Source organism: Cricetulus griseus, chromosome 4 (genome assembly GCF_003668045.3).
Source record: "Cricetulus griseus strain 17A/GY chromosome 4, alternate assembly CriGri-PICRH-1.0, whole genome shotgun sequence".
In the NCBI taxonomy this organism is placed as follows: Eukaryota; Metazoa; Chordata; class Mammalia; order Rodentia; family Cricetidae; genus Cricetulus; species Cricetulus griseus.
In genome coordinates this window covers 41994360-42019455 of record NC_048597.1, presented here as the reverse complement: position 1 = coordinate 42019455, position 25096 = coordinate 41994360, and the positions used below count along the sequence as shown (strand labels likewise).

The 25096-nt window shown below is 38.1% G+C and overlaps 1 protein-coding gene across 1 annotated transcript in view; it reads left to right on the top strand.

Annotated features, from left to right (window-relative positions):
• Positions 1 to 10047: 10047 nt before the first annotated feature.
• Positions 10048 to 25096, top strand: part of Myh15 (myosin heavy chain 15) — a 120954-nt gene continuing 105905 nt past the window's right edge. Inside the window, exons 1-7 of the mRNA XM_027413358.2 lie at positions 10048 to 10132; positions 13965 to 14071; positions 15686 to 15829; positions 17991 to 18147; positions 18776 to 18803; positions 19739 to 19832; positions 23229 to 23321. Coding sequence (XP_027269159.1) covers positions 10048 to 10132; positions 13965 to 14071; positions 15686 to 15829; positions 17991 to 18147; positions 18776 to 18803; positions 19739 to 19832; positions 23229 to 23321 — 708 coding nt within the window. The remainder of the gene's footprint in view (positions 10133 to 13964; positions 14072 to 15685; positions 15830 to 17990; positions 18148 to 18775; positions 18804 to 19738; positions 19833 to 23228; positions 23322 to 25096) is intronic.

Below are 25096 nucleotides of genomic sequence, written 5' to 3'. Positions count from 1 at the left end.
TAACAACAGACATAGGATTAGGATACAAAATGGGGACTGGAGAGATGGTTCAGCAGTTAAGAGCACTGTTGCTCTTGCAGAAGACCAGAGCTGATTCCAAGTGCCCACATCAGGCAGTTACACCTGCCAATAATTCCAGAAGCTCTGATGCCTGTTCGGGCCTCTGTCGGCACTGAAGGCATGTATACATACACATGGGTACACATACACTTAAATAAATAATAATATTTTAGAAAAAATACAAAACAAAGGACAACTACATTTGACAAAAAGAATACCCTAATAAAAAATGAATAAAATAAACAGGCAAGTCAAGTAACAGAGATAAAAGACAATCCACATGATTGATAAGCACTTGACAAAATGCTCAAAAATTTTAATAGGAAATTGAAATTAAAGTAACAATGAGAAATTACTATTGAAGGGCCCCAAACAAGTAAACAATGTCATCTCTTAGCCTTTTGGAGTGCAATCTTTGTTATTGTTTATAACAGTACTTGGCTAGGGTGGAGGCTTAGTGGGTAAAGGCACCTGCTACTAAGCTGCCTGATAATGACTTGAGTCCCTGGAGCCAGCATGACTGAAGGTGTAAGTGAACTGACTCCTTCGAATTTTCCTTTCATTTCCACACAAGGGCAATGGTACATGAGTACCCCAACACACACACACACACACACACACACACACACACACACACACACACACACACTCAACCACTAATATATGCATACTCCCACATAAAATATAGAATTCCAAAATTAATGAGAATGCCTACCACTGTCAAAAAATAGAAGAGTAATTTAATGTGGTATGCTACCAACACATAGAAGTGTGGATAAAAATATTGAGGAATTCACTCTAAATTAGTAACTAGAGGCTAGGAATGTAGATCAGTAGTGGAATACTTGCCTGGTAGACACAAGACCCTAGGTTCTGTTCTCATCAACACAAACTAAAGTGTTTCACTGGGTTCCTGTATGGGAGGGAATAATGTAGGACAACCTTCATGGAAGGCTAGGAGAATGCAAGGTCTGATTTGGGATGTACCAAGGGAACAAAGACAAATCAAGAAACCCGGAGCTTTAGAGTGTGTCTAACTTATTTCCATGTAAAATTGTAAAATTTCCATGTAAATTTTAAGTGGAATGATTTGTGCTCATCAATATATAAAACACTCTAAAGGGGGCTTCTATATTAGAAACAGATATTAAAATTTTACTGTCAAATTGTATCTGGGGATTTGACCATTTGAATATGGCAACTCTCCAGAGAATTGAGTTCTCAGAAGATTTTTAAAAAAGACATTATACTTGATAGGCAAGCCCTTGTTTTAACTCTTATTCTCTACTCTACCCATCCTTACACACTCCTGGGGTTGCCATAATAACCTCATGAGCCAAATATGAATCTCCAGTTTGTTACATGACAACCTATCCCATACATTTAGCAATTACCAAATACCAACTATACACAGCACCATCTCTCACAGATTTCGTCTTGCTGGATATATATATATATATATATATATATATATATATATATATATATATTTTTTTTTTTTTACTAGTCAAAGCCACCATCTTTATGTACTCTTCCCCTTGTGGCCTCAGACTTCTGGCTGATAGCTCTCCTGACTGGTTAAAATGGAAACAGGCGTATAACCTTTAACAGCTGTCTCTCATCCATTCATGTTAAGCCCTTCTGAAAACCAGTCTGGTTAGTTTCCTCTGCATTTGGAATCCTCAGCTCATGGAGGATTGCTGTTAAGTCAAGTTGTTTTGTCTGTTTTTATCTGGATTAGTTCTTTTTTTAAAACATCCAAAGGCACCACACCCATTTTTATTTCCAGCCTTAAAGCATAGGGCACAATGGCTTATGATCTCCCAAAGGTCAAATGGAGAGCTTTAATGTCCCTATCTTCCAAAGCAGCAGCCAGCCAGGATGGGTTTTCTCTTGCTTCATCCTGTCTAACCTGGGTTTCTGTGAGGTTACTGCTGCCAGCTTACCCAGTCTAATTAAATCACATTCCAGTTAGAAGCAACAAAGATCATCACAACTAGAATACCGTGTTGGCACATTTTCAGTCTAACTGATCATTTACAGTCATCCAGTACTTCATTCAGCATTTATTACTAGCTTGTTTTTGCCCTCAAAGCTGTCATATTAAGGAGGCTTTGGTCAAGTGTCTCTATATTACTTCCCTTTCCCCCTCAATGGGAAATGGTTAATTCATTGCTTTGGAGAACTGAATACTTTTGTAGAACTTGCCCACCATTAGTAAGAACTGATTACATGAGCTATTGTCTATTACTTGGCATTTCCCTTTTCAATGTCATTTCTACAAAGTTATTTTAAATATAATTCAGAAAATCTTTGGCTCCAGAGATCATTTCAGATTGCACAAAATGCTTTCAAATCTAGTAAGAATAACTCAAAGTCAAGGCTCTTGACTGCTTAATTTATTATTATTATTATTATTATTATTATTATTATTATTAATCATAATCACTAGCTAGAAGCTTTGCCTAGAGACTGAGAAAGTGTTCTACGTGTTGAAAGAGATAAATAGCAATAAATATCCTTGACTAGATGAAGGCTTTTTAAAAACTGCAATTTTGGGTGGGGAAGAAGAAATAAGAAAATGTTATTTGATCTCTGAGTTGATAATTATATGTCATACTGGTTACAAAAGAGAAAGTTTGACTTCTAACATTTTAGGTTCAAATCTTGCCTCACTGGCTCAGCTGAACATGCTGGCACCTACCAGCAATCTGAACTACTTCAGATTCAGGTAGGAGGATCACAGGTTACAGGACAGGCTGTGCACCTTATTGGCAATTTGTCTCAAAATTTACAAGTAAAAAAAGATTGTGTGTGTATCTCGGGGTGGAGCACTTGCCGAGTGTGTATGAGGCCCTAGTTTCAGTCAGTTGTCCCACTGAAGAATTGAGGCAAGAGTTACTAGTTTATTACTTTTACCTGTTTCTTTATTTGTAAACTAGGAATAACAAAACCTTCTTTATACTGTTGCTATGGGGTTTAACTGAGGTCACACATGTAGTATAGAGTAAGGATTGGAACGTGATGTACTCTTAATAAACTTTATTTCCTAATATCCCAAATATGACCTAAATAAGTAGTAGAAATTGCTAGTGAGTATTTTCTTGCAAGGATTAAAAATTGTTAAGGCCACTAACTGTTGGACTTACTAGGAGAGAAGGATCTAGAGCCAGGGACTCTGCTGTTGCTTCTCTTATTAATATTGCCTAATCTCATTATGCAGCAAACATTTGGAGAATGGGTCAAATTAGCCTGTGGATTTCAGTTCTCGAAATGGAACTGTTTTCTGGCATCTCACAGACTTATCTTAGAGACATTTTGGGTGCCAAATTCATATCCATGGGTTCAACTTCTCAAAAACCAGCAGACAAATTTAGAAACAATGTCAGAATTGACTGAGGTTGTCACGGTTGACCTTGACAGGAAGGTATAAAGTCTGGCTTAGCTTGGGTCTATGTACTTCTTTTGCTTTCTGAAAGGTAGGTTTTTGTCTCTCTATACCAACAGACTAAGTACCAGGTATGAAAGTTTGCTATTACTATTTTTACTAGTCTTTTACCCATGGTGTTAGTCATTATATGCAACGTAACATATTAATACAATTTGTTTACAAAGTGGTACGATAACTCTAAGGTAAGACTTTCAACAACACAATTTATTTTCAATTATTCCAATGTGAAGAAGGCACATCCACTATTGTATGTCTACTAAAGACCATCTGTTGACAAGTTTTATATTTTACTAGACTTAAACATGGAAGACAGAAGTCAAATCTTGATAGTTCTGGTACCCTAAGTGTTTTTTCAACTATTACATTTACTAGATATTTTAAAAGGTGGTTGTTAAATTTAATTGAGGTTGATTATGTAATATCCTGCTTTACTTGAAGTAAGTGTATTATTGAATATCTGTGAATATATGGATTGCAGTCATGCTCAACAAAATTTCCATAATCTTCTTGAGGTGGAGCCATAGCATTCAGAAAACGTAAAAGCAAAGAAAATGATACAAACAATAGCATAGGTTTACACAGGCCTTTAAATTCACTAAATATATTTAATGTGTATCTTGTTGAGCTAAATAGTAACATCAGCAGTTGTACTGTGCAGATTATGGGTTCTTGACATTTATGAATATCCTCATATTCTATTATAGCTAATATTTACCATCTGCTAATTTTATTTTGTGGGAGAGTATATTTGGCTGTTTTAAAGAATGGGCATTTTAAAAAACCCTGTCTACTATTCCTTAGTTTTTCTTTTTAGTATATATGTTTTAAAAATTCTGAAAACTATGGATACTTTCAGCCTGGCTCTACTTCTGTTGGATGGTGAATTTGATGCAATGATTTATTTTATTTTATTTTATTTGTGGTTTTTTGAGACAGGGTTTCTCTGTGTAGCATTGAAGCCTATCCTGGCACTCACTCTGGAGACCAGGCTGGCCTTGAACTCACCGAGATCCGCCTGCCTCCGCCTCCTGAGTGCTGGGATTAAAGGCGTGCGCCACCAATGCCCGGCCGATGCAATGATTTATTTGCTAGTTTTTGTTTCCTACCTAGTAAATTGTAGAGCACCCAGCTAGCTGTTATTAAAATCAAACCATGAAAAATCCTGAAATAAAACCAACTTTGGGCTAGATTCCTGATATATTTGTACTTGTGAGGCTGGAACAAGAAGATGTTGGGCTCTAGAATTGCTTGAATATGTAGTGAAACTGTCTGGAAAGGAAAAAAAAGCATCTGGGGATAATTCAATACACATTTCTTGTATAATTTTAAAATGAAGTTACATGCTTAAATATGTCTTTCCAATACAGTTTTCTTGATGCAGTCAGTTGATTTCAGCCTTATACTTTGAATAACTGAATCATAGATCTAAAATACATTTTTTCATATAATCTATAAAAATAGTGATGTTTCAAAATGTATTTATTTGTGTGTGTGTGTTGGGGGCATGGTTGAGAAGGCACATATGTGAGAGTCAGACACCCCTGGGCGTTGGTCCTTGCTGTCTACCATGTTTGAGTCAGGGTCTGTTTTTATTGTTTTCTACTGTGTGAGCTAGCTGGGCTTGAAGAGTCTAAGCATTCTCTTGCTTCTGCTTCCCAGGTCCCTGTAGGGGTGTTAGTATTGCAGAAGTTCATGCTATGATTCTGGCTTTTCTGAGAGCTTTCGTTTTATACAGATTCTGGGGACTCAAACTCAGGTTCTCACACTTGTTAAAAGAAAGCTTTTAACCAATGAGTCATCTCCCTGCCCCTCCCCACTTTAAACTAAGCCCATTTTGTCTATACATACAGGTTAGATCTTGTTTAAAATCTTTGGAACCAATAGCATTACTACTCCTTGCCATGGCCAGTGCATCTGTGGTCATCACAGGGACCTGAAAATGAGGGTAATTGTAGACAGAGAAATAAGGACACTGGGTTCATTGCAGGCATGGACAATTTTCAGTTTTTCCTCTGCTGTTTGTGCATCATACAGCTAGCTACTAAATACATACCTGCAAGCAGAGCTTGAGCAGATAGTCTTTTTGACCCTTTAAGTTCCTTCTTCAGTACTTCCCTGTTTGGGTGGTCTTGCCCTCCATCCCCCAGGACATTCCTCCTTAGACAATATCTCATGCTCACAGTTTTCTGCAGTGATATAGCCAAATTCAATCAAGGTTTATACCTAAAAATGGAACAGCAGATCATTGGACCCCAAAACCTTCTGAACTGTACCTCAGCTAGGAGGCACACTGGTGTTATTCTGTAGTCTTGGGAGATGGATTAGTCTTTATTAGTTAGCTAATTGTCTATATCTTTATTAAGGTCCTATCCTGTGTCAAAGACTGCAGTTCTCTCTAAAAGTGTCTCACTATTGAGTTCACAAGCTTCAGGCCAGGCTAGGCAATTTCAATTTAACATATGACAGAATTTAATCAGGATTGTTTTCTTTACATAAATAGTAAGCTAGCACAATGCAGAGACAGCATCATCTGACGGAAGATGGAGAAACGAGGGAGTGTTCGGAGAGGGGGCGCTGCACTGCATGGTAGACCCAGCAGAAGCTGCAAGAGGGAACCAGAAGGAAGGTGCTGATCAGAATTGACCACATGGTAGTCCGGGTGGGTCCTGAATGTACTAGACAGCTTTGTGTTACTGTGACAGAATACCTGAGAAAAATAATATAAGAAAGGAAGAACTTTTGATTCATGGTTCTAAGGCTTCAGTCCATGCTAACTGGCTCCATTGCCTACTAGACTGTAGTGAGGGAGTACAGCATAGTAGAACAGCGTGAGACAGCCAAGCTGCTCCCTTCATGGGAGCCTGGAAGCAAGGAGAGAGGGGAACAAGGCATGTCCTGCAAGACATCCTTGAATCCATTCAGTTAATTGATATTGAATTTATCAATGGACTCGTCAATGGGTAGTTATATCCTTCATATGTAATCACTGCTCAATGACACTGCCAACTGGAACCAAGCCTTCAGCGCATAAGCCTTTAAGGATATTTTAAAACGCAAAACCATTATACTTAATTAGTAGCCCAATTATTTTTTCAGTGTGTCTGATTTATAATTCAATTAAACACTTTCACATTTCTCCTTAAGGAGGTAACCTGGCAGAGGTATCTGCTTTTATTGAGATTCAAATAGCATATGAGTAAATACAATGCAGGTACTATATCTGCGTGGAGCGTGGTAGATTTCTTCATAAAGACTGGGTACTTATGGGTTTTCTACAAAGTAAATCTTTCCAAGAGAAGGCAAAAATGGGATTATCCAACAGCATGCACATTAGCAGGCATCAGCATTATTGTTTTACACTCTAGTGCCCCTAATTACGAGCACTCCCCAGGTTTGTAGCATTCACTGGGGCTTGTGTTTCAAACGGGTTTTATTTACTGCCTTGGGACATATGTCCCAGCTTGTCTAGATCATTTACATGTCTGGTAATTCCATTCTTCCTTTGTCAACTTCTGGAGAAATCCATTCTCATTCTTTTTGACATGTTGTCTTCACCTTGAACAATCAAAGCAACTTTGCTAAAGAATACTTAGTGTTTATTTACTGGATAAATATTTGTATTTTCTGCATAATTTACAGCATGGCTTCTTGGCAATGGAAAGCTTTAAGAGGAAACCCACACAGAAGAACTCAAGGGAATCTAATAAATTATGATAAAACTAACATGGAGAACTATCAAGGCTGCTGATCTGAAAATCATTCAGCTATTTTATCAATCTCTTAAGAGGTATCAATTAAGTTTCTGCTTATAGTTAGGCACTGAAAACCACCACCGAATACAGTTTGGCATAGCTTTCTCAAGAAACTTACTGCCCAGCTCCAATCCAGGTAGATAAGAGCAATAAGGGGGGGTGGGGGGTAAAAGGAACGTAATCTTCCAGGGAAGGTTACAATCCAAGCAGATTTTTGCTTTGTTGTGTTTACATCTACTCAACTGAAGCTGTCATCTTGAAGATTTTCCTCTTTACCTCCTGGTATTTGAAAATTGATTTTCAAATTTATGATGATAGCCCTCATGAATAGACTAACCCTTTCATGGATTGTGGAGAGAGGCTTATTTATTTATTTTTAATCATAAAAGCAGGCACTCTCTGGCATTCTTGGTCTATCACGTGATGAGATTTGCTGTTTCATCACCCAGCAAGAAGACCCTTGCCAGATGCTAATGATGCTGACATTATGCATTTGAATTTCCAGATCTCCAGAGCTGCTGTCTAAATAAATATGTATTTATTCTTTATGGGTTTGTGGTATGCAGTTACAATAACAGAAAAGAAACTGAAACACCAGTCTTTGCTGCTCTTCTCTGATAATGGTTTTGTGAATCTGAGATTCACAAAATAATTTAGAAAGTAAAGATACTGTCCTACATATTTACCAGGGCAATCAAAAATATACAAATGTCTATTAAGCAAGATTAATTAAAACTTTAATCATTTATTACATTTACTTGTTAGTATATGTGTGTCTGTGTAGACATGAGGGTAGACATTCATGCCATGGTGTATGTGGAGGTCAGAGAACAACTTTCAAAAGTAGAGTCTCTCCTTCCACCATGTGTGTCCCAGGGATCAAACTCAAGTTGTTAATTGTCAGGGTTGGCAACAGGTACCTTTATCAAACACTGAGCCATCTTGATGTCTGCAAAAGAATTGTTAGTAAAAATGATTGAGATTTTATATGTATCAATCCGTGTGTTGATTCTTATAAACACCCTACATTATCCAGGATAAATAAGTATGAGGGACTCAAGGTCACTTAAATAGGGGCTTAGTTAGGAGGAGTTGGTTCAGAGTTTGTTGAATTTACAGGAACCAAAACCAAGAACTGGATCGAAGTCTCACTGTGTACCATTGCTAGGAAAGCTACCTCTTGATTTCCTTCCTTGCTTTCCTATGTTGCTTCTTTTCACTCTTTCGACTTCCTCTTTACTGATACCTTTGCTGATTAGGACACATGTGACACCAGTAGTCACACTGGTGTGCCAGTCTCACCCTTCCAGTTTCGATCACTCAATTCAGGCAGTATTCATAATGAGAGTGGTCACTAAGTTCCAAATCCACACCCTAGGACACAATCTGATTGTCTGTTTGGAACACGTATTCAAGGATGATCTAATCATTTGGGTCTAGACACACAGGCCTCAATACAGACATAGCTATCTATGTCTGGTTTGTGATTAGGAATGAGGCCAGACACTTGTCAGAGAAAGGGCAGGCTTCATGGCAATCTAAGCTGTGCCAAATCAAAGTAGCACATGGCAGGGAAGGAAGAATTAGAGATGATGTGATGCCAATGGTGATATCTTTGGGAAATCAGAAAATCAAGGTCAAGGAAGGGACTCTTCAGTTCAAGCACTAGGAAACGATGGCGAGAAGGAGTCTGTGTTAGAAAGTAGAGAGCAAAAGTATTTCCCAGGATAAAGCCACCACATCAAAAGCAGATGCTCAGGACATGAGTTGGGGGTTTTGGCTCTATGATTACACCTCTCCCTTACTTCTTAGTCTCCTTCCAGCCTCCCTCCTTCTGACCTAACTGTAATAGTACTTCATTCAAAAGTGGGTGGAGATTTCTTTATAAAAATTGCCTAGCAATGTAGTCTCTCCAAGCATTTCTTGATCCAGTCAACATTTTCACTCAGGCCTGCTTCACCCCCTCACCTCAACCTGCTTTCCACTCCCAGTGTTTGCTTTCTCTCTACTGCTTTTGGCATTCCCTTGGAGTTCACCTGCCTCTGTAAACCATCTGATCTAGACAGTCATCACGGAAAGGACAGTCACAGTTTTATCATTTAATACTCACATTGAAAAACGTATCTGAATACCTTCTCTCCTTTGTCACCTAAATCTAGGTATGATATTTGGAATGCCTAGAGGGAGCTGGAATCCATTCTCCATTCATAGCAAAGGTCCTAGTAGTGCCTGCAACTTGACATTTGTCAATTTTGCCCATTATGCCACGTGCCAAGGTCATAACTTTGTGGCTCAAGGTTGTGGTTTGACTTCTCTCAGCCTTAGGGACTTTGTTGTTTGAGAGGCATTTCCTCCACAAAATTATTAAAATTTAGCTTTGAAATTTTGTTGGTATAAAGACAAATTAAAAGCTGGGCTAAGATCATTATTATATATCCTCAAAATTTTATTTATTTTTTTCTTCCGATATTTAAAGGAATTGATACATTGCACAGGTTCCTGAAAGCATCATTGACCCTAGGCACTGAGCCTTCAATGTTTAATGGGTGTCCTGGATTTGTTGAAGTTATGTGGTCTTGAGTGCAGTTGTACCATGACACAGACATAGAAGAAACATTCTTTGGTCTATCTATTATGAACAATTTATCAATTTTAGAACAAGAGCCTCAATTCCCCCTTTTCTCCCCACTCCTATCTTTTTGTAGAAGGAATCCTTTCACATTACCTATAGTCCTACAACCCAACCCTCCCCCCCCCACGACTCCCGTGGATATTTTAAGAATAATGGATCTGTCTGAGTTTGGAGATGCTGCAGCCTTCCTCAGAAGAAATACGGATGACTCTCTATTACAGTCCCCAGCCTTTGATGGTAAGACTTTGTGGAAACTGCTGGCTTGAGTTCATATTATTACTTCAAGGTGGTATAACAGCTTACTTGATTGCAATGAACCGTCAGTTCTGGAGACTAACTTATTTGAATGGTGTGCAAGCAAATGCTATGAATCTTTGAACAATTGAAGACAAACAAAGTATCCAGGCCAGGAATAGAAATTCCCAAGAAAAAAGAGGGTGGCTGTGATGAATCACAATCCTATACCCCATTTATGAAGCTCTCAGACTAGTATTCTCTTCCAGGAGTTGCCATAGGTCAAGCCTTTCTTAGAAACCTCTTAATTGTCAGTGAATACATAATTTTAGCAGGGAGAGGACTGTGACTTGCCTGAAGGTTGGCCAAGGAAGGAATGATGCTGGAAGGTTGGGAGGTTGGGAGGCTGAAGCTAAGAGTTGGTCTTTGAGGGTCTTCAGACATTCCTTTTGCTGGAATCTGGCCGCCTGGCATAGGTCAGCAGGGTTTCTCTTGCAAACTAAAAGAAAGATCATTAGGTGACTGATACTGGGATTCACAACTTCGTTGTGCTCCAGGCAAGGCCAAAGGTTAATGAGGATTTAGCTTCAAGAAAAAAAAAAAAAGCCAAGTTCTACATTAAAATTTCCAAGTAAATGTAATCTTCACCATGACTCTTTTTATAGATCTGGGCTGCATGACCATTCTCTACATTTTAGCTAATTGGAGATTGAAAGTCAGATTCACGGTGTGGTTTGGCATCAAGTCACCTACATGTCGTAATTTCAAAATTATTTAACAGTAAAAACTGAACATTGTTCTGGTACCCAGAAGTAGTCAATGTTAAATTTTAATGTGACCAATTATAATTCAAGCCAATTATGGAGGAAATTGTATTCCCGTTACAGACCCACCAGTCCTGGATCAGCTCCCAGTTTCCCATCCTTGTATTTCATTAGTGTGATTGTATTTCAAAGTAGCTAATTATAATCCTTCAAATCAAATACAATAACAGAACAATCTCAGAAGTAAGACGTGGTCATGCAGAGGCCTATCATAGGCAGTTAGGTAACTAAGACAAGGTGGTGATAGTGATACATGGGAGAAATGTCAAAATTGGACCAACACAGTAGAGATAATTGAATCATTCATTTCATAGAGTCAACACTATAAATGATTGCTTAAAATAGAGCAATTAGTATAATCTTAATTAATTTTCTTAATGTATAATCCTTCTTTATGGATATTCACTGGCAGCAAAAAGATGGAAAAATCACCAAAAGTTGTCTGTCTCCCTGGGCTAGGTGACAGCCAAGTTTGTGTTTAGAATTCAGGCCAAATGGAAACATTTTGACAATAAGTGTATGGCCAACAGTTTTGGCTTCCAAGTCCCTGTTCTTGATCATCTGTTGCTTTATAATTAGATTAAAACATCTCACCTTACTGAACCTTATTTTACTCACCTGCCAAAGTTAGATGAACAAAAAACATTTGCCCTGCCTACCTCCCTTCATTGCTACTAGGACCAAATAAAGCTATCAGTTTGAAAATAAGTTTAGTGTGGTATAGTGATACCCAGAAAAGAAACCTAGACCTGCTGGTTGTCAGGGAGGAAGACCAGTAGTGTTAGAGGTAAATATAAGAAGAAAAACACTCAAAAACCAATTGAATAATTTTATACAAAAAGAGATTGTCTATTTAATAAGACTACAAGTTCGAAATAGTTTAACCCCGATTTTATCTCATACCATGGAACAGAGCCTCATAAAAAAGATACGGAGAAACAACACTGGTCACTTTTAAGCTGATGTGTGATTGGTTTTAATGTTTTAAAATTTTTTTCTAGTACTCAGATTTTCTCTAATAAATGAGAACCATCTTCATATTATATAGGATATTTAATTTGAGTTGGTCAGCCCACAGGAAATAATATAGGAAAATACCCTTCACTTAGATGTTTGAGAACCAAGACCCAATAAGATGAAATGATTGCTTGACAACTCCCTACTAGTCAGGCCAGTACTAAATTCAAGATGACCTGATTCCAATGCAGTGCTAGCTGCATCTGCAGCCCTATGTTATTGATGACCAAAAGGAATGAAAGGTTGACGTATTTCATCTACTTTTTCTTTTCAAGAAAAGTTGCTGGCATGGACTAGGTCTCAGGTAAAGACTTCTGAAAAAATTTCATTCCCTCTGTTTCCAGGGATGCTGAAACAAAGAGCTCATCACAGGGCAGGAGGTGAGCCCTCCCTGAGACAAACACCAGAAAAAGAAAAGTAGCTAAGCACTTGTTAAAGGAAGCATGAGATAATGGAGGAAAACTAATTTAGGAGGAGGGTGATTTGATTTCTAGAATCATTATTCTAATTAGTACTAATAATTAGCTATGGGACTGTTGGCACTGTGGGCAAGTCTTAATCCTCTTGAGAGAGAGAGAGAGAGAAAAACAGAGAGAGAGAGAGAGAGAGAGAGAGAGAGAGAGAGGGAGAATCATCAAATTTCTTTCAAGTGATAATATATCTTGAAATGCATAGCCTTTAATATGCTAAACAGGTACTTTCAAAATCAAATGTATTTTCATACCCTAACATAAAACATCATTGTTTGCTTAAAAGGGACCAAAATAATAAGTACAACACAAAACCAGCATTAAAAAGCATAAACAAGTAGAAAGGCAATGAAAACGGAGCTACAAAGGATTATTACATCTGCTTACAAAGCAATTTTCAGGGGAAATTGTTTGTAATTAGGAAAAGGAAGAAAGCAGTGCATTGTAGATTGTCAGAGCAAGGAAATAGTGAGCAGCACAGTTCTATGCAGATAAGAAAGGTGGGATTAGAGAATGGCAGCCCATTCATTGCCTCTTTCTGTACACATTCATCTCTCTGACCCACAGTGCACCTTTAGGGAAAGCATCTGGTGAGGGCCACGTGTCTGAAGAAATGAAATATCTGAAAGTTTCATAACTAATCTATTAGAGATGGTGGTGGTAACCTATTGTCATTCCCATTAGTGTCATAGTTGACTGGTGTTTTCATCAAGGTCCTCACCCTTTTTCTTATTTGCTGAGGAACTCTTGTACCATGCTAAGACTCAGTTTCTTTGAAGAGCATGCTTCCTATTCATCTTAAATGGTTACTTGCCTTGGCTGGAAGAGAATTTGATATGTATTTAAATGAACTAGAGAAGCTTTCTCATGTATTCACAGGACTTCTAACTTATTTTACCTTAAGGTATTTTATGGGTTAGTTACTTTTGTGGAAGACTTCTTTACTTAGGCATAAAGCAATGAGTGACGAAACATAAGAAGGGAAAATAACATATGATGGTAAATGTGAGTCAATTTTATTATATAACAAAATAACTGATAGTCTCTTTCTTCAATCCCTTCCCAATTTAGTATGCCCTTCTCTTACTAGACTTTCATTCTCGGATTAAAATATGATATAAGAAACCCTGAAAGAGAAGTCCATTAACATACAGATTTACATATATAACCAGATCATTTTTGAGTGAGTGTTTTGAGGGGAATTGGGAAGGAGTGGAATGACAAGAATATCCAAGGGTTCTTGTGTTGTGGAGTATAGGATGGTGTAGGTGAATTACGTGGACAGTTTTCTTATAACATAATGATGCTGGCAGACTCTGCATGCTGAGAATTTTCTTGTTCCTTTACAATTGTGCATGGACAAACAGTCATGATTAGCATTCATTTTTTATGTAACTTTCTGACTTCTTATATTAATTATATTAATGGCTCCAAGACTTAGTAGAAACAAGATTGCATCAGTATGAAAATGCACAGTGGAGATTCCTTTAAGTACTGTAGTTATAACTTATATTTTCTCTCTAGGGAGGAAGAAATGCTGGGTTCATGATGGAAAGAATGCTTATATTGAGGCTGAGGTTAAAGAAAGTGTTGGCGATGGAAAAGTAATTGTAGAGACACGAGATGGAGAGGTAAAGAATGCCTTATTCCTTGTGGGGTCGTCTGTGGTTTCTACCTAGTCAAGTCACTAAGTACATACTTTCTCTAACACTGAGAACCTGGGGTAGGGTGCCACTGATAAACTTTGGAGACCTTATTCATGTTGCTCTTATCCTTCTACCCTGGCACATCAAAGATCTAATGAAGTAGTTCCAAATAGGATGGTTACAGTAAAAAATAAAAACTCTGGACTTAAAACTGTTTCCCCTTCTTTTGTCAATGTTTCAAGTTCTTCCTTTTCCCTCCCTATCTTTGTTGTCTTTCCTTCTCCTCCTTCCTTCCAGCAACTTCTGCTGCTTAGTTTTTCTTGGTACACAGTCTCAATCTATGTCTTCTAGGAGGAACTCAAGCTCATGATACTTCTGCCTTGGTATCCCAAGTGCTGAATCTAGCTGTGTGTAGGATCAAGAAAAAGACAGAGTGGGGATAGAGCTCTTGCCTACCATGCCCACAAACCTAAGCTCAATCTCCAGCACCTTCAAAAATGTTTTTTTTTTTCATTAGAAAAAAAAGATATGCAATTTGAATAAAATCATTTTGTATCACAATAACCAAGTACTGGGGCCCCGTAATAGGTTCAATACCCACAACCTCACAATGACATGCCCTCAGTCATTCAAGGACCTCTCTGTAGGACACAATTTTCAAAGGTTCTACAACCTCTCAGTAGTATCAGGCCTTTGACACCCAAGTCTTTGGGGGAAACACTAAAGATTAAAGCTATAACAGCCTTGGATTCCCCTATGGTGTATGGAAGTTTGTTTAGTTTGATTAGTCTTCCCAATTGCATATGAAAATGATATGCATAGAGGAAATAGAAAAACAGATATTTGTATGTGTGTGTGTGAGATTGGGGGCGGGGGTCTCTATGTGGTACTGACTGTCATCCTGGAACTTGCTATGTAGAAGAGGCTGGCCTTGAACTCTCAGAGAATCCTTTTGCTTTTGCCCGTCATGTATCTGTCCCATGCTACCGAGACTATCTATTCTGTATTCCGGACTGAAGTTTCTGGGGCTGAGATCAAAGCCAGTCAAATGGCCCTCGGGTCCATCTTTGAGTTGAGGGGGTGGTGCTGGACTGGGAAACTCCTAGCTACCCAACAGCGATAAAGACCAGACACAGACATCTTGTCATTTCAGGAGGGCTCTCAGTCCATGCTGGAAACTGGTGTTTCTTGTTTATTCTAGCATCCTCCTAAATAGCTTTCCAACAGTGTGGGTGACCTCAGAAGGCATAGACTATCATGTATATCACTGATACTAAATAATTCTTTTAATTCAAGAGGCACCTAAATAGTCTCTAGGCATGTAAGCAAGTTCTCTGAATACGAGCGGGCACTCCTAGGGCCCAGGTCTGTAGTTTTGCAAACTAGGAGATATTCTCCACTGAGGCCAAGCCATCTGGTGGCAATTTAGTCAGCATCTGAAAGACAAAGGGAGATTTAGGCTCCTGGAAAATGGAGTGGAGGTTTGGACCCCAAGAAACTTTATAATTGAAAATTTTTGGTCCCTGACATCTACAGTGCTGGGATTAAAACATGTGCCACCAAACTCGGCTAGGAATTTTCTTTTCCTGTTCTTTGCAGAGTCTGAGAATTAAGGAGGACAAAATCCAACAGATGAACCCTGCAGAGTTTGAGATGGTTGAAGATCTGTCAATGCTGCTTCATCTCAATGAACCATCTGTGCTTCACACCCTGAGGACACGTTATGACCATTGGATGATCTACGTGTGTAGATAGGCCTTACTAGGAAAATCTTAGTCTGGAACTCAGATTGGCAATGCCCCCACCTTTTCTGGTGATGTTTTACGTTTAGTTCAGATATCCTCATATGAACATCTACCGGGAAGTAAACTATCTCAACATTTCTTTCACTTTATCTTGTCACCATGCATGTCGTTTCCCACAGAATGTCATACTACATTAAAAGCATGAAGCTTAGAATCTGATAGGGAAGAGTCCAAATGCCAGCTCACTTATTAGTTAAGGTTATCTATTCCATTTAAAATGTTTCTGGAGAAAAATGTATTTGAGATGTTGCACTTCCAACGCAGTTTTTTATAAAGATAAAACCAGGACATGCTTGTATTCATATATAACACACTTATGTGCATATACACAAATGGGCTGGCATTAGAAATGGATAAACATATATTCACATGCTTACCTTCCTGTCTGTGTAGAGAGAAATAAGCAGTCATTGGGCATCTTCCATGGCATTCTGTGTCAGCATTTTCAGGAAAGAACAGCTAAGGTTCTCATGTCTGTGTGTTTACAGTCACAATTGTCAGATAATTTATGTATTATTTTAGCACTAGACTTGTGTTCTTTGAAGAAATGCTTGATTTTCCTATCAAGTGCTCAATGAATACTTAGTCAGTGTATCAGTTAATGAAAAAGGTAAAAACTGGGTAAAGTAGGTGGATGTCTACATAGTGGATTCCTAGACAGGCAGGGCTGTGTAGAAATACCTTTTCTCAACAAATGAACAAAAGATAAAAATACTCCATGTATGGGTCAGGAACAACGCAAAGCCCAGATGTTGACAGAAATTTGCTAAACATGGACTTGAATCTGTGTTCCTGTGTGTATATACCTAATGCCTTATGCATAGAGGTCTAAGAGTAGCATTAAGGCTTGTCCTGACACTGTGAAAAACACTTTAGTTTGGAGGCCAGCATAGCAAGCCCTTAGGAGAAGATGGGGACTATCTGCTTTTATGACACATAGTCCAAGTTGCTGAGAAGCAGACCATGCAGTCCTAGGTGAAGATGGCTTTCTCCTTTCACTGCATTTCCCCTGTTTTGTTGAACTCCCTGATGTTACCTTTCTATAAAATGGGATAGTAATGTCTGACTCTACTTATAGGCTAGAGGATTAGACTAAAACCAAAAATTATGTAGAACAGGTAATTCAGTGCCTGTCACCAAACTACTGTTCAAGAAACCAATTGATTTCTCCACAGTCGTCAGGTGCCTGATGATTGGTTCCTTTGCTCTTTATTCTAAACTTATGTATTAGAAGCAGAACTGAGATTAGGCTAAAATAGTGGCAGTATGGATCCATTATCATCAAGAATGTGACATGCAACCAACCTAGTCTTCACCTATTTGGCTTGCTAGGTAATTGCTTTAGTTTCTCTAAAGATTTGCTTCTCCAGAAAATTGCTGCTGAATGGGTAGTTTAAAAGGATACTATTCAAGTACAGTGCTGAAGGACATTAGTCTCAAAGTAAAACCAGTGGGGTTTTACTTCTTGTAGAGGCTCTGGAGGAAAAGGCTTCCTCTACTCTGTTCTGGCTTCTCAGGGCTACTGCTATTCCATATTTTTACCTTAATCTCTTTTCAAGAGTTACGTGTGGGGCCTACAGAAGTGACTCGGTGCTTTAGAACAGTTGCAGATTTTGAAGAGAAGCCAGGTTCAGTTCCCAGTAACAATATGAAGGTTTGCCACCATCTGTAACTCCAGCTTCCGGGAATCCAATGTCCTCTTCTGGCCTCTGCTGACACCAGGCACATATGTGTGTACATGCATGCATGTACAAAGGCAAATGCTGATACACATAAAAAATAAATTTTAAACATAAAAATAAAAATATAAACATAAAAATAAATCTTATTTTTAAAACAGAGACTTACATGTGTCAGATATTTTAGCAGTTAGTATATTTCTCAGAGATGGAGAGGTAGTCAGGTCTTAATGCTGGCCTAACCCAGATCTGTCTGCTTCTCTTAGAAGTCCTTTCTTCACAGGAATTCATATCTCTCCCCTTCCATGCTTCCTTACAAGTAAATATTCAAGCTACCATTGTGTGACAGGGAAAGAAGCCCTGACAATCCTGGGAGTGCAGCTAGTCTATTTTCTGAAATCCACTCTGATCTCTCCTCAGACATATTCAGGTCTCTTCTGTGTGGCTATAAACCCTTACAAGTGGCTTCCAGTGTATGAGAAAGAGGTCATGGCTGCCTATCAAAGGAAGAAGCGATCCAAGGTCCCCCCTCACATCTTTGCTGTTGCTAATAGTGCCCTTCAAGATATGCTTCGCAGTAAGTAGCTGCCCTACAAAATGAAAAATGAAAATCTCTGGTCAACGTTTTCTCTGTCACCAAAGGACACTCAGTCATTGTAAGGAGAGCATGGCTTCACAGCTATCTCATTGCTTGAAGCCTGATTCCTTCCAGATAAAATGCAGACAGTGTAGTAGGGGCCTCCTATGGTTAAGGGGACAATTAACTTGCCCTTCAGAGTGAGATAATCCATTTGTAGTGCTGGGGCTGGAGGTTGGCCCAGATAATGCCCCCTGCAGATATCTGCTCTTATTACTCAAGCATATGCTGTACTGTCTGACACATCGAAGCTATTCTACAGCTGTTTCAATGCAATGATTCTTAAAAGATTGAAACTGTCAACCATTAGTTGGTTACTCTTTATCTTTAAAGTCAGGAGATAGGCCGAGAGTTTATATGTTCATGTGACTGGTAAAATAAGGACATCTCTTTTATACTGTATCTTTGAATGAGGGGTTTGCAAGTGTAGATAAAACAAATCCTTCTCCCTGTTTCTAAGTTGAAACTGTAGATAATAAAATTGTGAATAAATTCATTCAGTACATAAGCTTCAAGCACGAGAATATCCTAACATTTTGGTTTTTTTTCTTTCTTTTTTATTTTGTAGGTGGAAAGAATCAATCCATACTCTTCACGTAAGTGTGTTTGTCTCATTTTTTTTTTTACCCTATGTGAAGTTTCAGTGGAAAATAGACACCTATATTTCACTGAGAGTAAAAATTAAATTTTCCAACTTTGACTTTTTAATCTTTTGATACAAAAAACATTCCATGTGTAGGCAAAGATACTCTGCAAGTAGTCATAGTACTTTAGTAAGCTCTGCAAATATAGCTTAAGGAAGTCTACCTTCATCATTTAAAGAGACTCCTTAAATCTATATTGTACAAGCAAGTTTAATTCCTTCACAGGGAAGTGGCCTCCAGTCTTGCAAGTGATCAACTTCAAAGGTCTCCATGCTGGCTAATTAAGCAGAGAGGCTCTATTAACATCCATAGAATGTGCCCATGAAACAGACAACTTGATGCTTTGAGTAGCCATGGCACAGTACATAACATATAGCAATACACAGTGTGCCTTTGGAGGATACCAAAAGAGGGCAAAGAGGACCTCAGCATGCCTTATTATAGGTTCATTTTGATGGAAAGAGCACCCGGTGAGCATACTAGTATGAACAGGTGGCTGAGACCCAAGGGGTTATGACATGCTCAAGTCTGTGGTCTTCTTTTGCAATGATGATGACATGTCATGTAATTGACCCTCTTTTAGTTTTTGGTACCTTAAGTGGGACTTAGGTTTTAGAATTGTAGAGCTAAGTGGCTAGTTCAAATTCATATCTATGCTGTTTGCAAATAACATGGACTGGCTTCTAAATTTCATGTACCTAAAGGCAGGCTGGAGCAAATGTATTTGGTTATCAGAGAGGAAAGGAGAAAACCAAAGCGCACCTTCCTGGTGCAAAGATTAGCAGGTCATTTTCTAAGATAAGAGTTGGATGTGATCAGAATGAGCTATCTTTTATTACATTGATCATCAGAGCCAGTTAACTGCTTTTCTCAATTTCAAATCACAGAGGAGAATCTGGTGCTGGGAAGACCATCAACACCAAACTGACTATTCAGTATTTTGCCACCATGGCAGCCATAACTGAGCCCAAGAAAAAGCTGGTGAGTGTCCATAACATGAATGGTGAGACATGGAGGCTCTTCCCTTTATAGGGAATAAGGAAGAGGAAGAACCATAGAATGGTTAGAAAAACTGAAGCAGTTACTTCCTTCTGATAAACATCTGATACAAAATTTAAGAAAGGAAGGGTTTATTCTGGCATACCATTTGAGGAGCTATACAGTTCAGCATGATACAGAAGCAATAGAGGCAGGAACAGGAGACTGGCTAGTCATATTATGTCATTGTATCCACACTCAGAAACCAGGAAGCCAACAGAAGTGGAGCCAAGCTCAGGCTATCAAACATTAAGGTCACCAGTGGTTCAGGTTGATCAGGAAAGAGCTACCCGCTGAAGGATCCACAACCATCCTAAAGGGCACTACTACCAGTTTGAGATCAAGTTTTAAAAAACGTGAGCCTATGGAGACATTTTACAGTTTTTTAAAAAGTACATTTTTCTTAATTTAAATCAGAAACAAGCTTGTTTTACATGTCAATCCCAGGTCCCTCTCCCTCTTCGCCTCCCCTGATCCCACCAACTCCCATCCCATCCACTTTCTACTCCCCAGGGAGGGTGAGGCCTTCCATGGGGGAATCTTCAAAGTCTGTCATATCATCTGGAGCAGGGCCTAGACCCTCCCCTATGTGTCTAGGCTGAGAGAGCATCCCTCTATGTGGAGTGTGCTCCCAAAGTCCATTCATGCACTAGGGATAAATACTAATCCTCTACCAGAGACCCCATAGACCAGACCTCCAAACTGACATCCTCTTTCAGGGGGTCTGAAACAGTCCTATGCTGGTTTTCCAGCTATCAGTCTGGAGTCCATGAGCTCTCCCTTGTTCAGGTCAGCTGTTTCTGTGGGTTTCTCCAGCCTAATCTTGACTTCTTTGCTCATAACTCTTCCCTCTCTACAACTGGATTCCAGAGTTCAGCTCAGTGTTTAGCTGTGGGTGTCTGCTTCTGCTTCCATCGCTACTGGATGAAGGCTCTAGGATGGCATATAAGGTAGTCATCAATCTCATTATCAGAGAAGGGGATTAAAGGTAGGTTCTTGACTATTGCTTAGATTGTTAGTGGGGGTTAACCTTGTAGATCTCTGGACATTTCCCTACTGCCAGATTTCTCTTTTGGGTATATACCTAAGAGTGGAATTGCTGGATCTTTTGATAGACTGATTCCCGTTTTCCTGAGGAACTGCCATACTGATTTCCAAAGTGGCTGTATGAGTTGGCACTCCCACCAGCAGTGGAGAAGTGTTCCCCTTTCTCCACATCTTCTCTGGCATAAGCTATCATTGGTGTTTTTGATTTTAGTCATTCTGACAGGAGTAAGATGGTATCTCAGAGTTGTTTTGATTTGCATTTCCCTGATGGCTAAGGATGTTGAGCACTTTCTTATGTGTCTTTCAGCCATTTTAGATTCCTTTATTGAGAATTGTCTATTTAGTTCTGTACCCCACTTTTTAATTGGATTAGTTTATGTTTTGGTGACTAGCTTCTTGAGTTCTTTGCATATTTTGGAAATCAGCCCTCTGTCAGATGTGGGGTTGGTGATCTTTTCCCATTCTTTCAGCTGCCATCTGTCTTGTTGACAATACATTTGCACCATCACAAAAATATTGAAATGTCTTGTTTTTCTTCTTTTCTTTACTGAGAGGATCATCTGAGCATTCTGTATAAAGCTGAAAGCATGCATTTCATACTTTTAGATTTCCTTCCAAGAACATTTACTGGCCAAGTTTCATTTGGTTTGTCCCTCTGGTCAATATACCTTCAGGATCCAAATCTTCTTGGACCAAGTCATCACAACCTTCAGTGTCCTCTTCTGATATTTCTAAATCTCTTTAGCTATAACTTTAACCATTCAACATTTTCTGTAAATGCTACCTTCTCTATTTTTTTTTAACCTTGGTCTCTTAAGTTTCATTTCTTGTTTTTGTGATAAAATTCTTCATTAAAGTCACTTAAGGGAGAAAGGATTTATTTGGATCCTAATTATAGTTTATAGTTATTTCAAAGATGTCAAGGTGTCAGGCACTTGAAATGGCTAGTCACATGACCTTTATAGTTAAGAAAACAATGAATTATTCTATGTATGCTAGTGTTCTGCTCATGCCACCTTTTCATGTAGTCCATGCTTCTGCTTCTGCTGGGTCTTCCCACTTCAATAACTCAGCTTGGTAAAATCTAACTAATCTAGACAATCACCCATCAAGACTCTCTTTCCAGGTAATTCTAGGTTGTATTAGGTGAACAATTAAAATTGGCCATCACACTTGGTAACTTTTAGTTCAGCTTTAGCTGAAAAGTGAGAATTTATAATAATTTGGAAGTAATTCTTCCAAGTAAAGTAAGATTAGGTAGTGTTAAGTGGTACTCAGAATCATTTATAACCATGAAAAGCTGTTACACTTCTCATCAGTCTGCATCTGACATTGTCACTTTGTATTTTTAATTCAATGCTGGCTATCACCAGCTGCTTCTGCTGTAACAAGTAAGAAGTATACCAAAACATAGACTAACTTTGAAGACATATCCTCATCTGTTTTATAGTTTAAACTGTAAAATGGTTTCTTTCCTATTACTTCATTCCTGAATTTACTTGATATCTGTAAACATCCTTGAACTCTTTTTTCCTACATAAAACTTTGTTTAGTGTGCATTTTAGTTTTGTTGTTGTTTGGTGTGGATTAGTTGGTTTTATGAACATGTGCAACAGGTCTTTGGAAATCCTTGCTTATATGGCCTTTTATAATTCTTTGTAAGACAATAAATATATATTATTCAGGGTGAAATAGTATATATACATTATAGATTGTTAAACACCATATACTATATAATTTATCCTGTGAAACAGGTCTTTGAGAATGAATTTATAAAAACAATACAGGTCTGAATTGATGTGGAAGTAGCTTATTTTTCAGGATCATTCTGTGTAGACAGCCCATATTCTTGAATATGCAAAATTCAAGTTCGAGACGATTGCCATGACTAGTCACTGCTTGGTATAACCTTCTAGATTACCTAGAAATAGTATAAGGAAAATATAAATTAATAATGGCAAGAAACTCATGTATTATCCCAAGACAGATTTCTAGTTCCTTTTTTGTTTGCTAGTAAACATTTTCCTTATTCACTTAGACTCAAACAAAAACATTACAAACTAATGACTACCTAAACATTTTCTTAGGAGAAAATATACAAAACTACTAACTTTCATCCTTCCATTTTTTTCCTGAATCTCAATTCCCAAAGTAATGTTTTATCACATTTGGGAAGCATAAGCCACTAGTTTTTGTGGCAGCCATGAGGCTAGATCTGCACTTGGGGAGCTTGCTTCAGTGTAAAATCCTGGTAAAATTTAATCAGCTTTGCTCCTCTTCCATGCTTTTTAGGGAATTTCAGAAGATCAAATTGTACAAATGAATCCTGTGTTAGAAGCATTTGGAAATGCCAAAACTCTAAGAAACGATAACTCTTCTCGTTTTGTAAGTAGCATGAAAGCATCTCAGAACCTATAATTTTTAGGCTATCATAAAATTCATGTCTGAGGACATTGGTACAATTCTAGAACAAGATTTTAACTAAATTTTATTATATTGTTACATTTTTCATAAAGGTTTTATCAGACATGGCTGAGACAATTAAACCTTCTCATGTCTTTGTGTCACTATTTGGAAGAATCTATTCAGGAGGGATGTAGTTCTCTTAACATACATTTGTTTACCTGCATTGTAGGGAAGCACATCTAGCAAGGTATGAATAATGCTTCATATATCTTTATATTTTGGAAATTTGAAATTGTTTCTCAATTTCCTCTATACTGAAGTCAGTTTAGTAGTCATTTCCTAATTCTCTTAATTATTCTTTCTATTCTTGCTTATGAACTCTCTTTTCTGCATATCTAACAGGGATTTAAAAATATTGAACAGGGTGCTTCAGTGTGGTTTTTTGATAATTTCAAATTCCATGATGGAGAAAACCACTTGGATTTAAATGTCAAGTTTTATAAATCCAGGGAGCCACTGAACAAGTTGAGGAAACCTGAAGATAGCTTCGTGTTTGAATATCTGAGCATAACTAAATAATAGACTCAGGCCTAGTTTCTGACTAAAGACTAGTGATGCAATATTCTTGTTTATATAGATTTGCATATACTTGTACATTAAACAATTGCCATTTTGCTAAAATACTGTTGCATGTTTTATGAAATATGAAAGACAGGAATATATAATAGAGAAGAAAAGAGAAAAATTAAAAAAGAGTAAGATCTATGGACATAGCTACATGGTGGGCACTTGTCTGGCATGTGTGAGATCCTAGGATGAATCTCTAAGGGAGAGAGACAGAGATATACAGAGAGACAGTGAGACAGGGAGATTGAGAGGGAGAATAAGAAATAATATCAAACAAAATGAAAGAAAGAGAAGGGGGAGGGAAGGAAATTAAAGAAAGAACAAGGAACAGTTGGAGAAGGAAAACAAAGATAAAGTTGGAAGGATAGACAGGAAGAGGCAGAGAAAAACAAAAGATTTTGAAAAATGGAAGGAAAAAGACAAAAAGTCATCCAATAAAAATGAAAAAATCCAGACAGGTTTTCAAAATTAGTAGTAGGTATGCATGTATCCATATTGGTTTTCCACATGTATGTGTGCATATAGGAATGATGTTTTGCTGCGGTGCTTCCTGGCCTGGAAGGATCTGAGCCAAACCCATTTTTTACTTCCACATTCTCATTTCATAAACTGTGGCTGCCACTGTATCTGGCATTCTGACGTAGATACTGTCAGCACCGGGCAGCCTTTATGCCTTGCTGAATTCTCCTTTTAGGTTTTAATTAAGAAAGGAGAAAGTGGAAAATCAAGGTGTATTTTTGAGACATAAGCCAGACATAAACCCCTTGGTCTACTGAGCACACATGAAACAAACCCCTAGCCTTTTGTCTATCTCTCAGTCTTGGTTTATGTTCCCTTTTGTCTTACTTCCTAAACTACAGCAAAAGTGGTGTTTCTTTTGATTTCAAAATACTTCAAATGTGCCTTTGTTAGAGCTTTTGAGTAGCCATGTACCTTCTAGAACATTTCATAATTACCAGGACTTCTTATAACTTGTCTAATTCCTCGGGAGTTTCTTAGATCACGGCAGATAGTCACTGAATACTGAATAAGTGAGTGAGCATGCTGAGAAGATTCTACATTCTTCCTTTTCAATTAAGAACACTGAGGTTCATATAGTTTCTCCAGTGCACATGAAAACACACAGT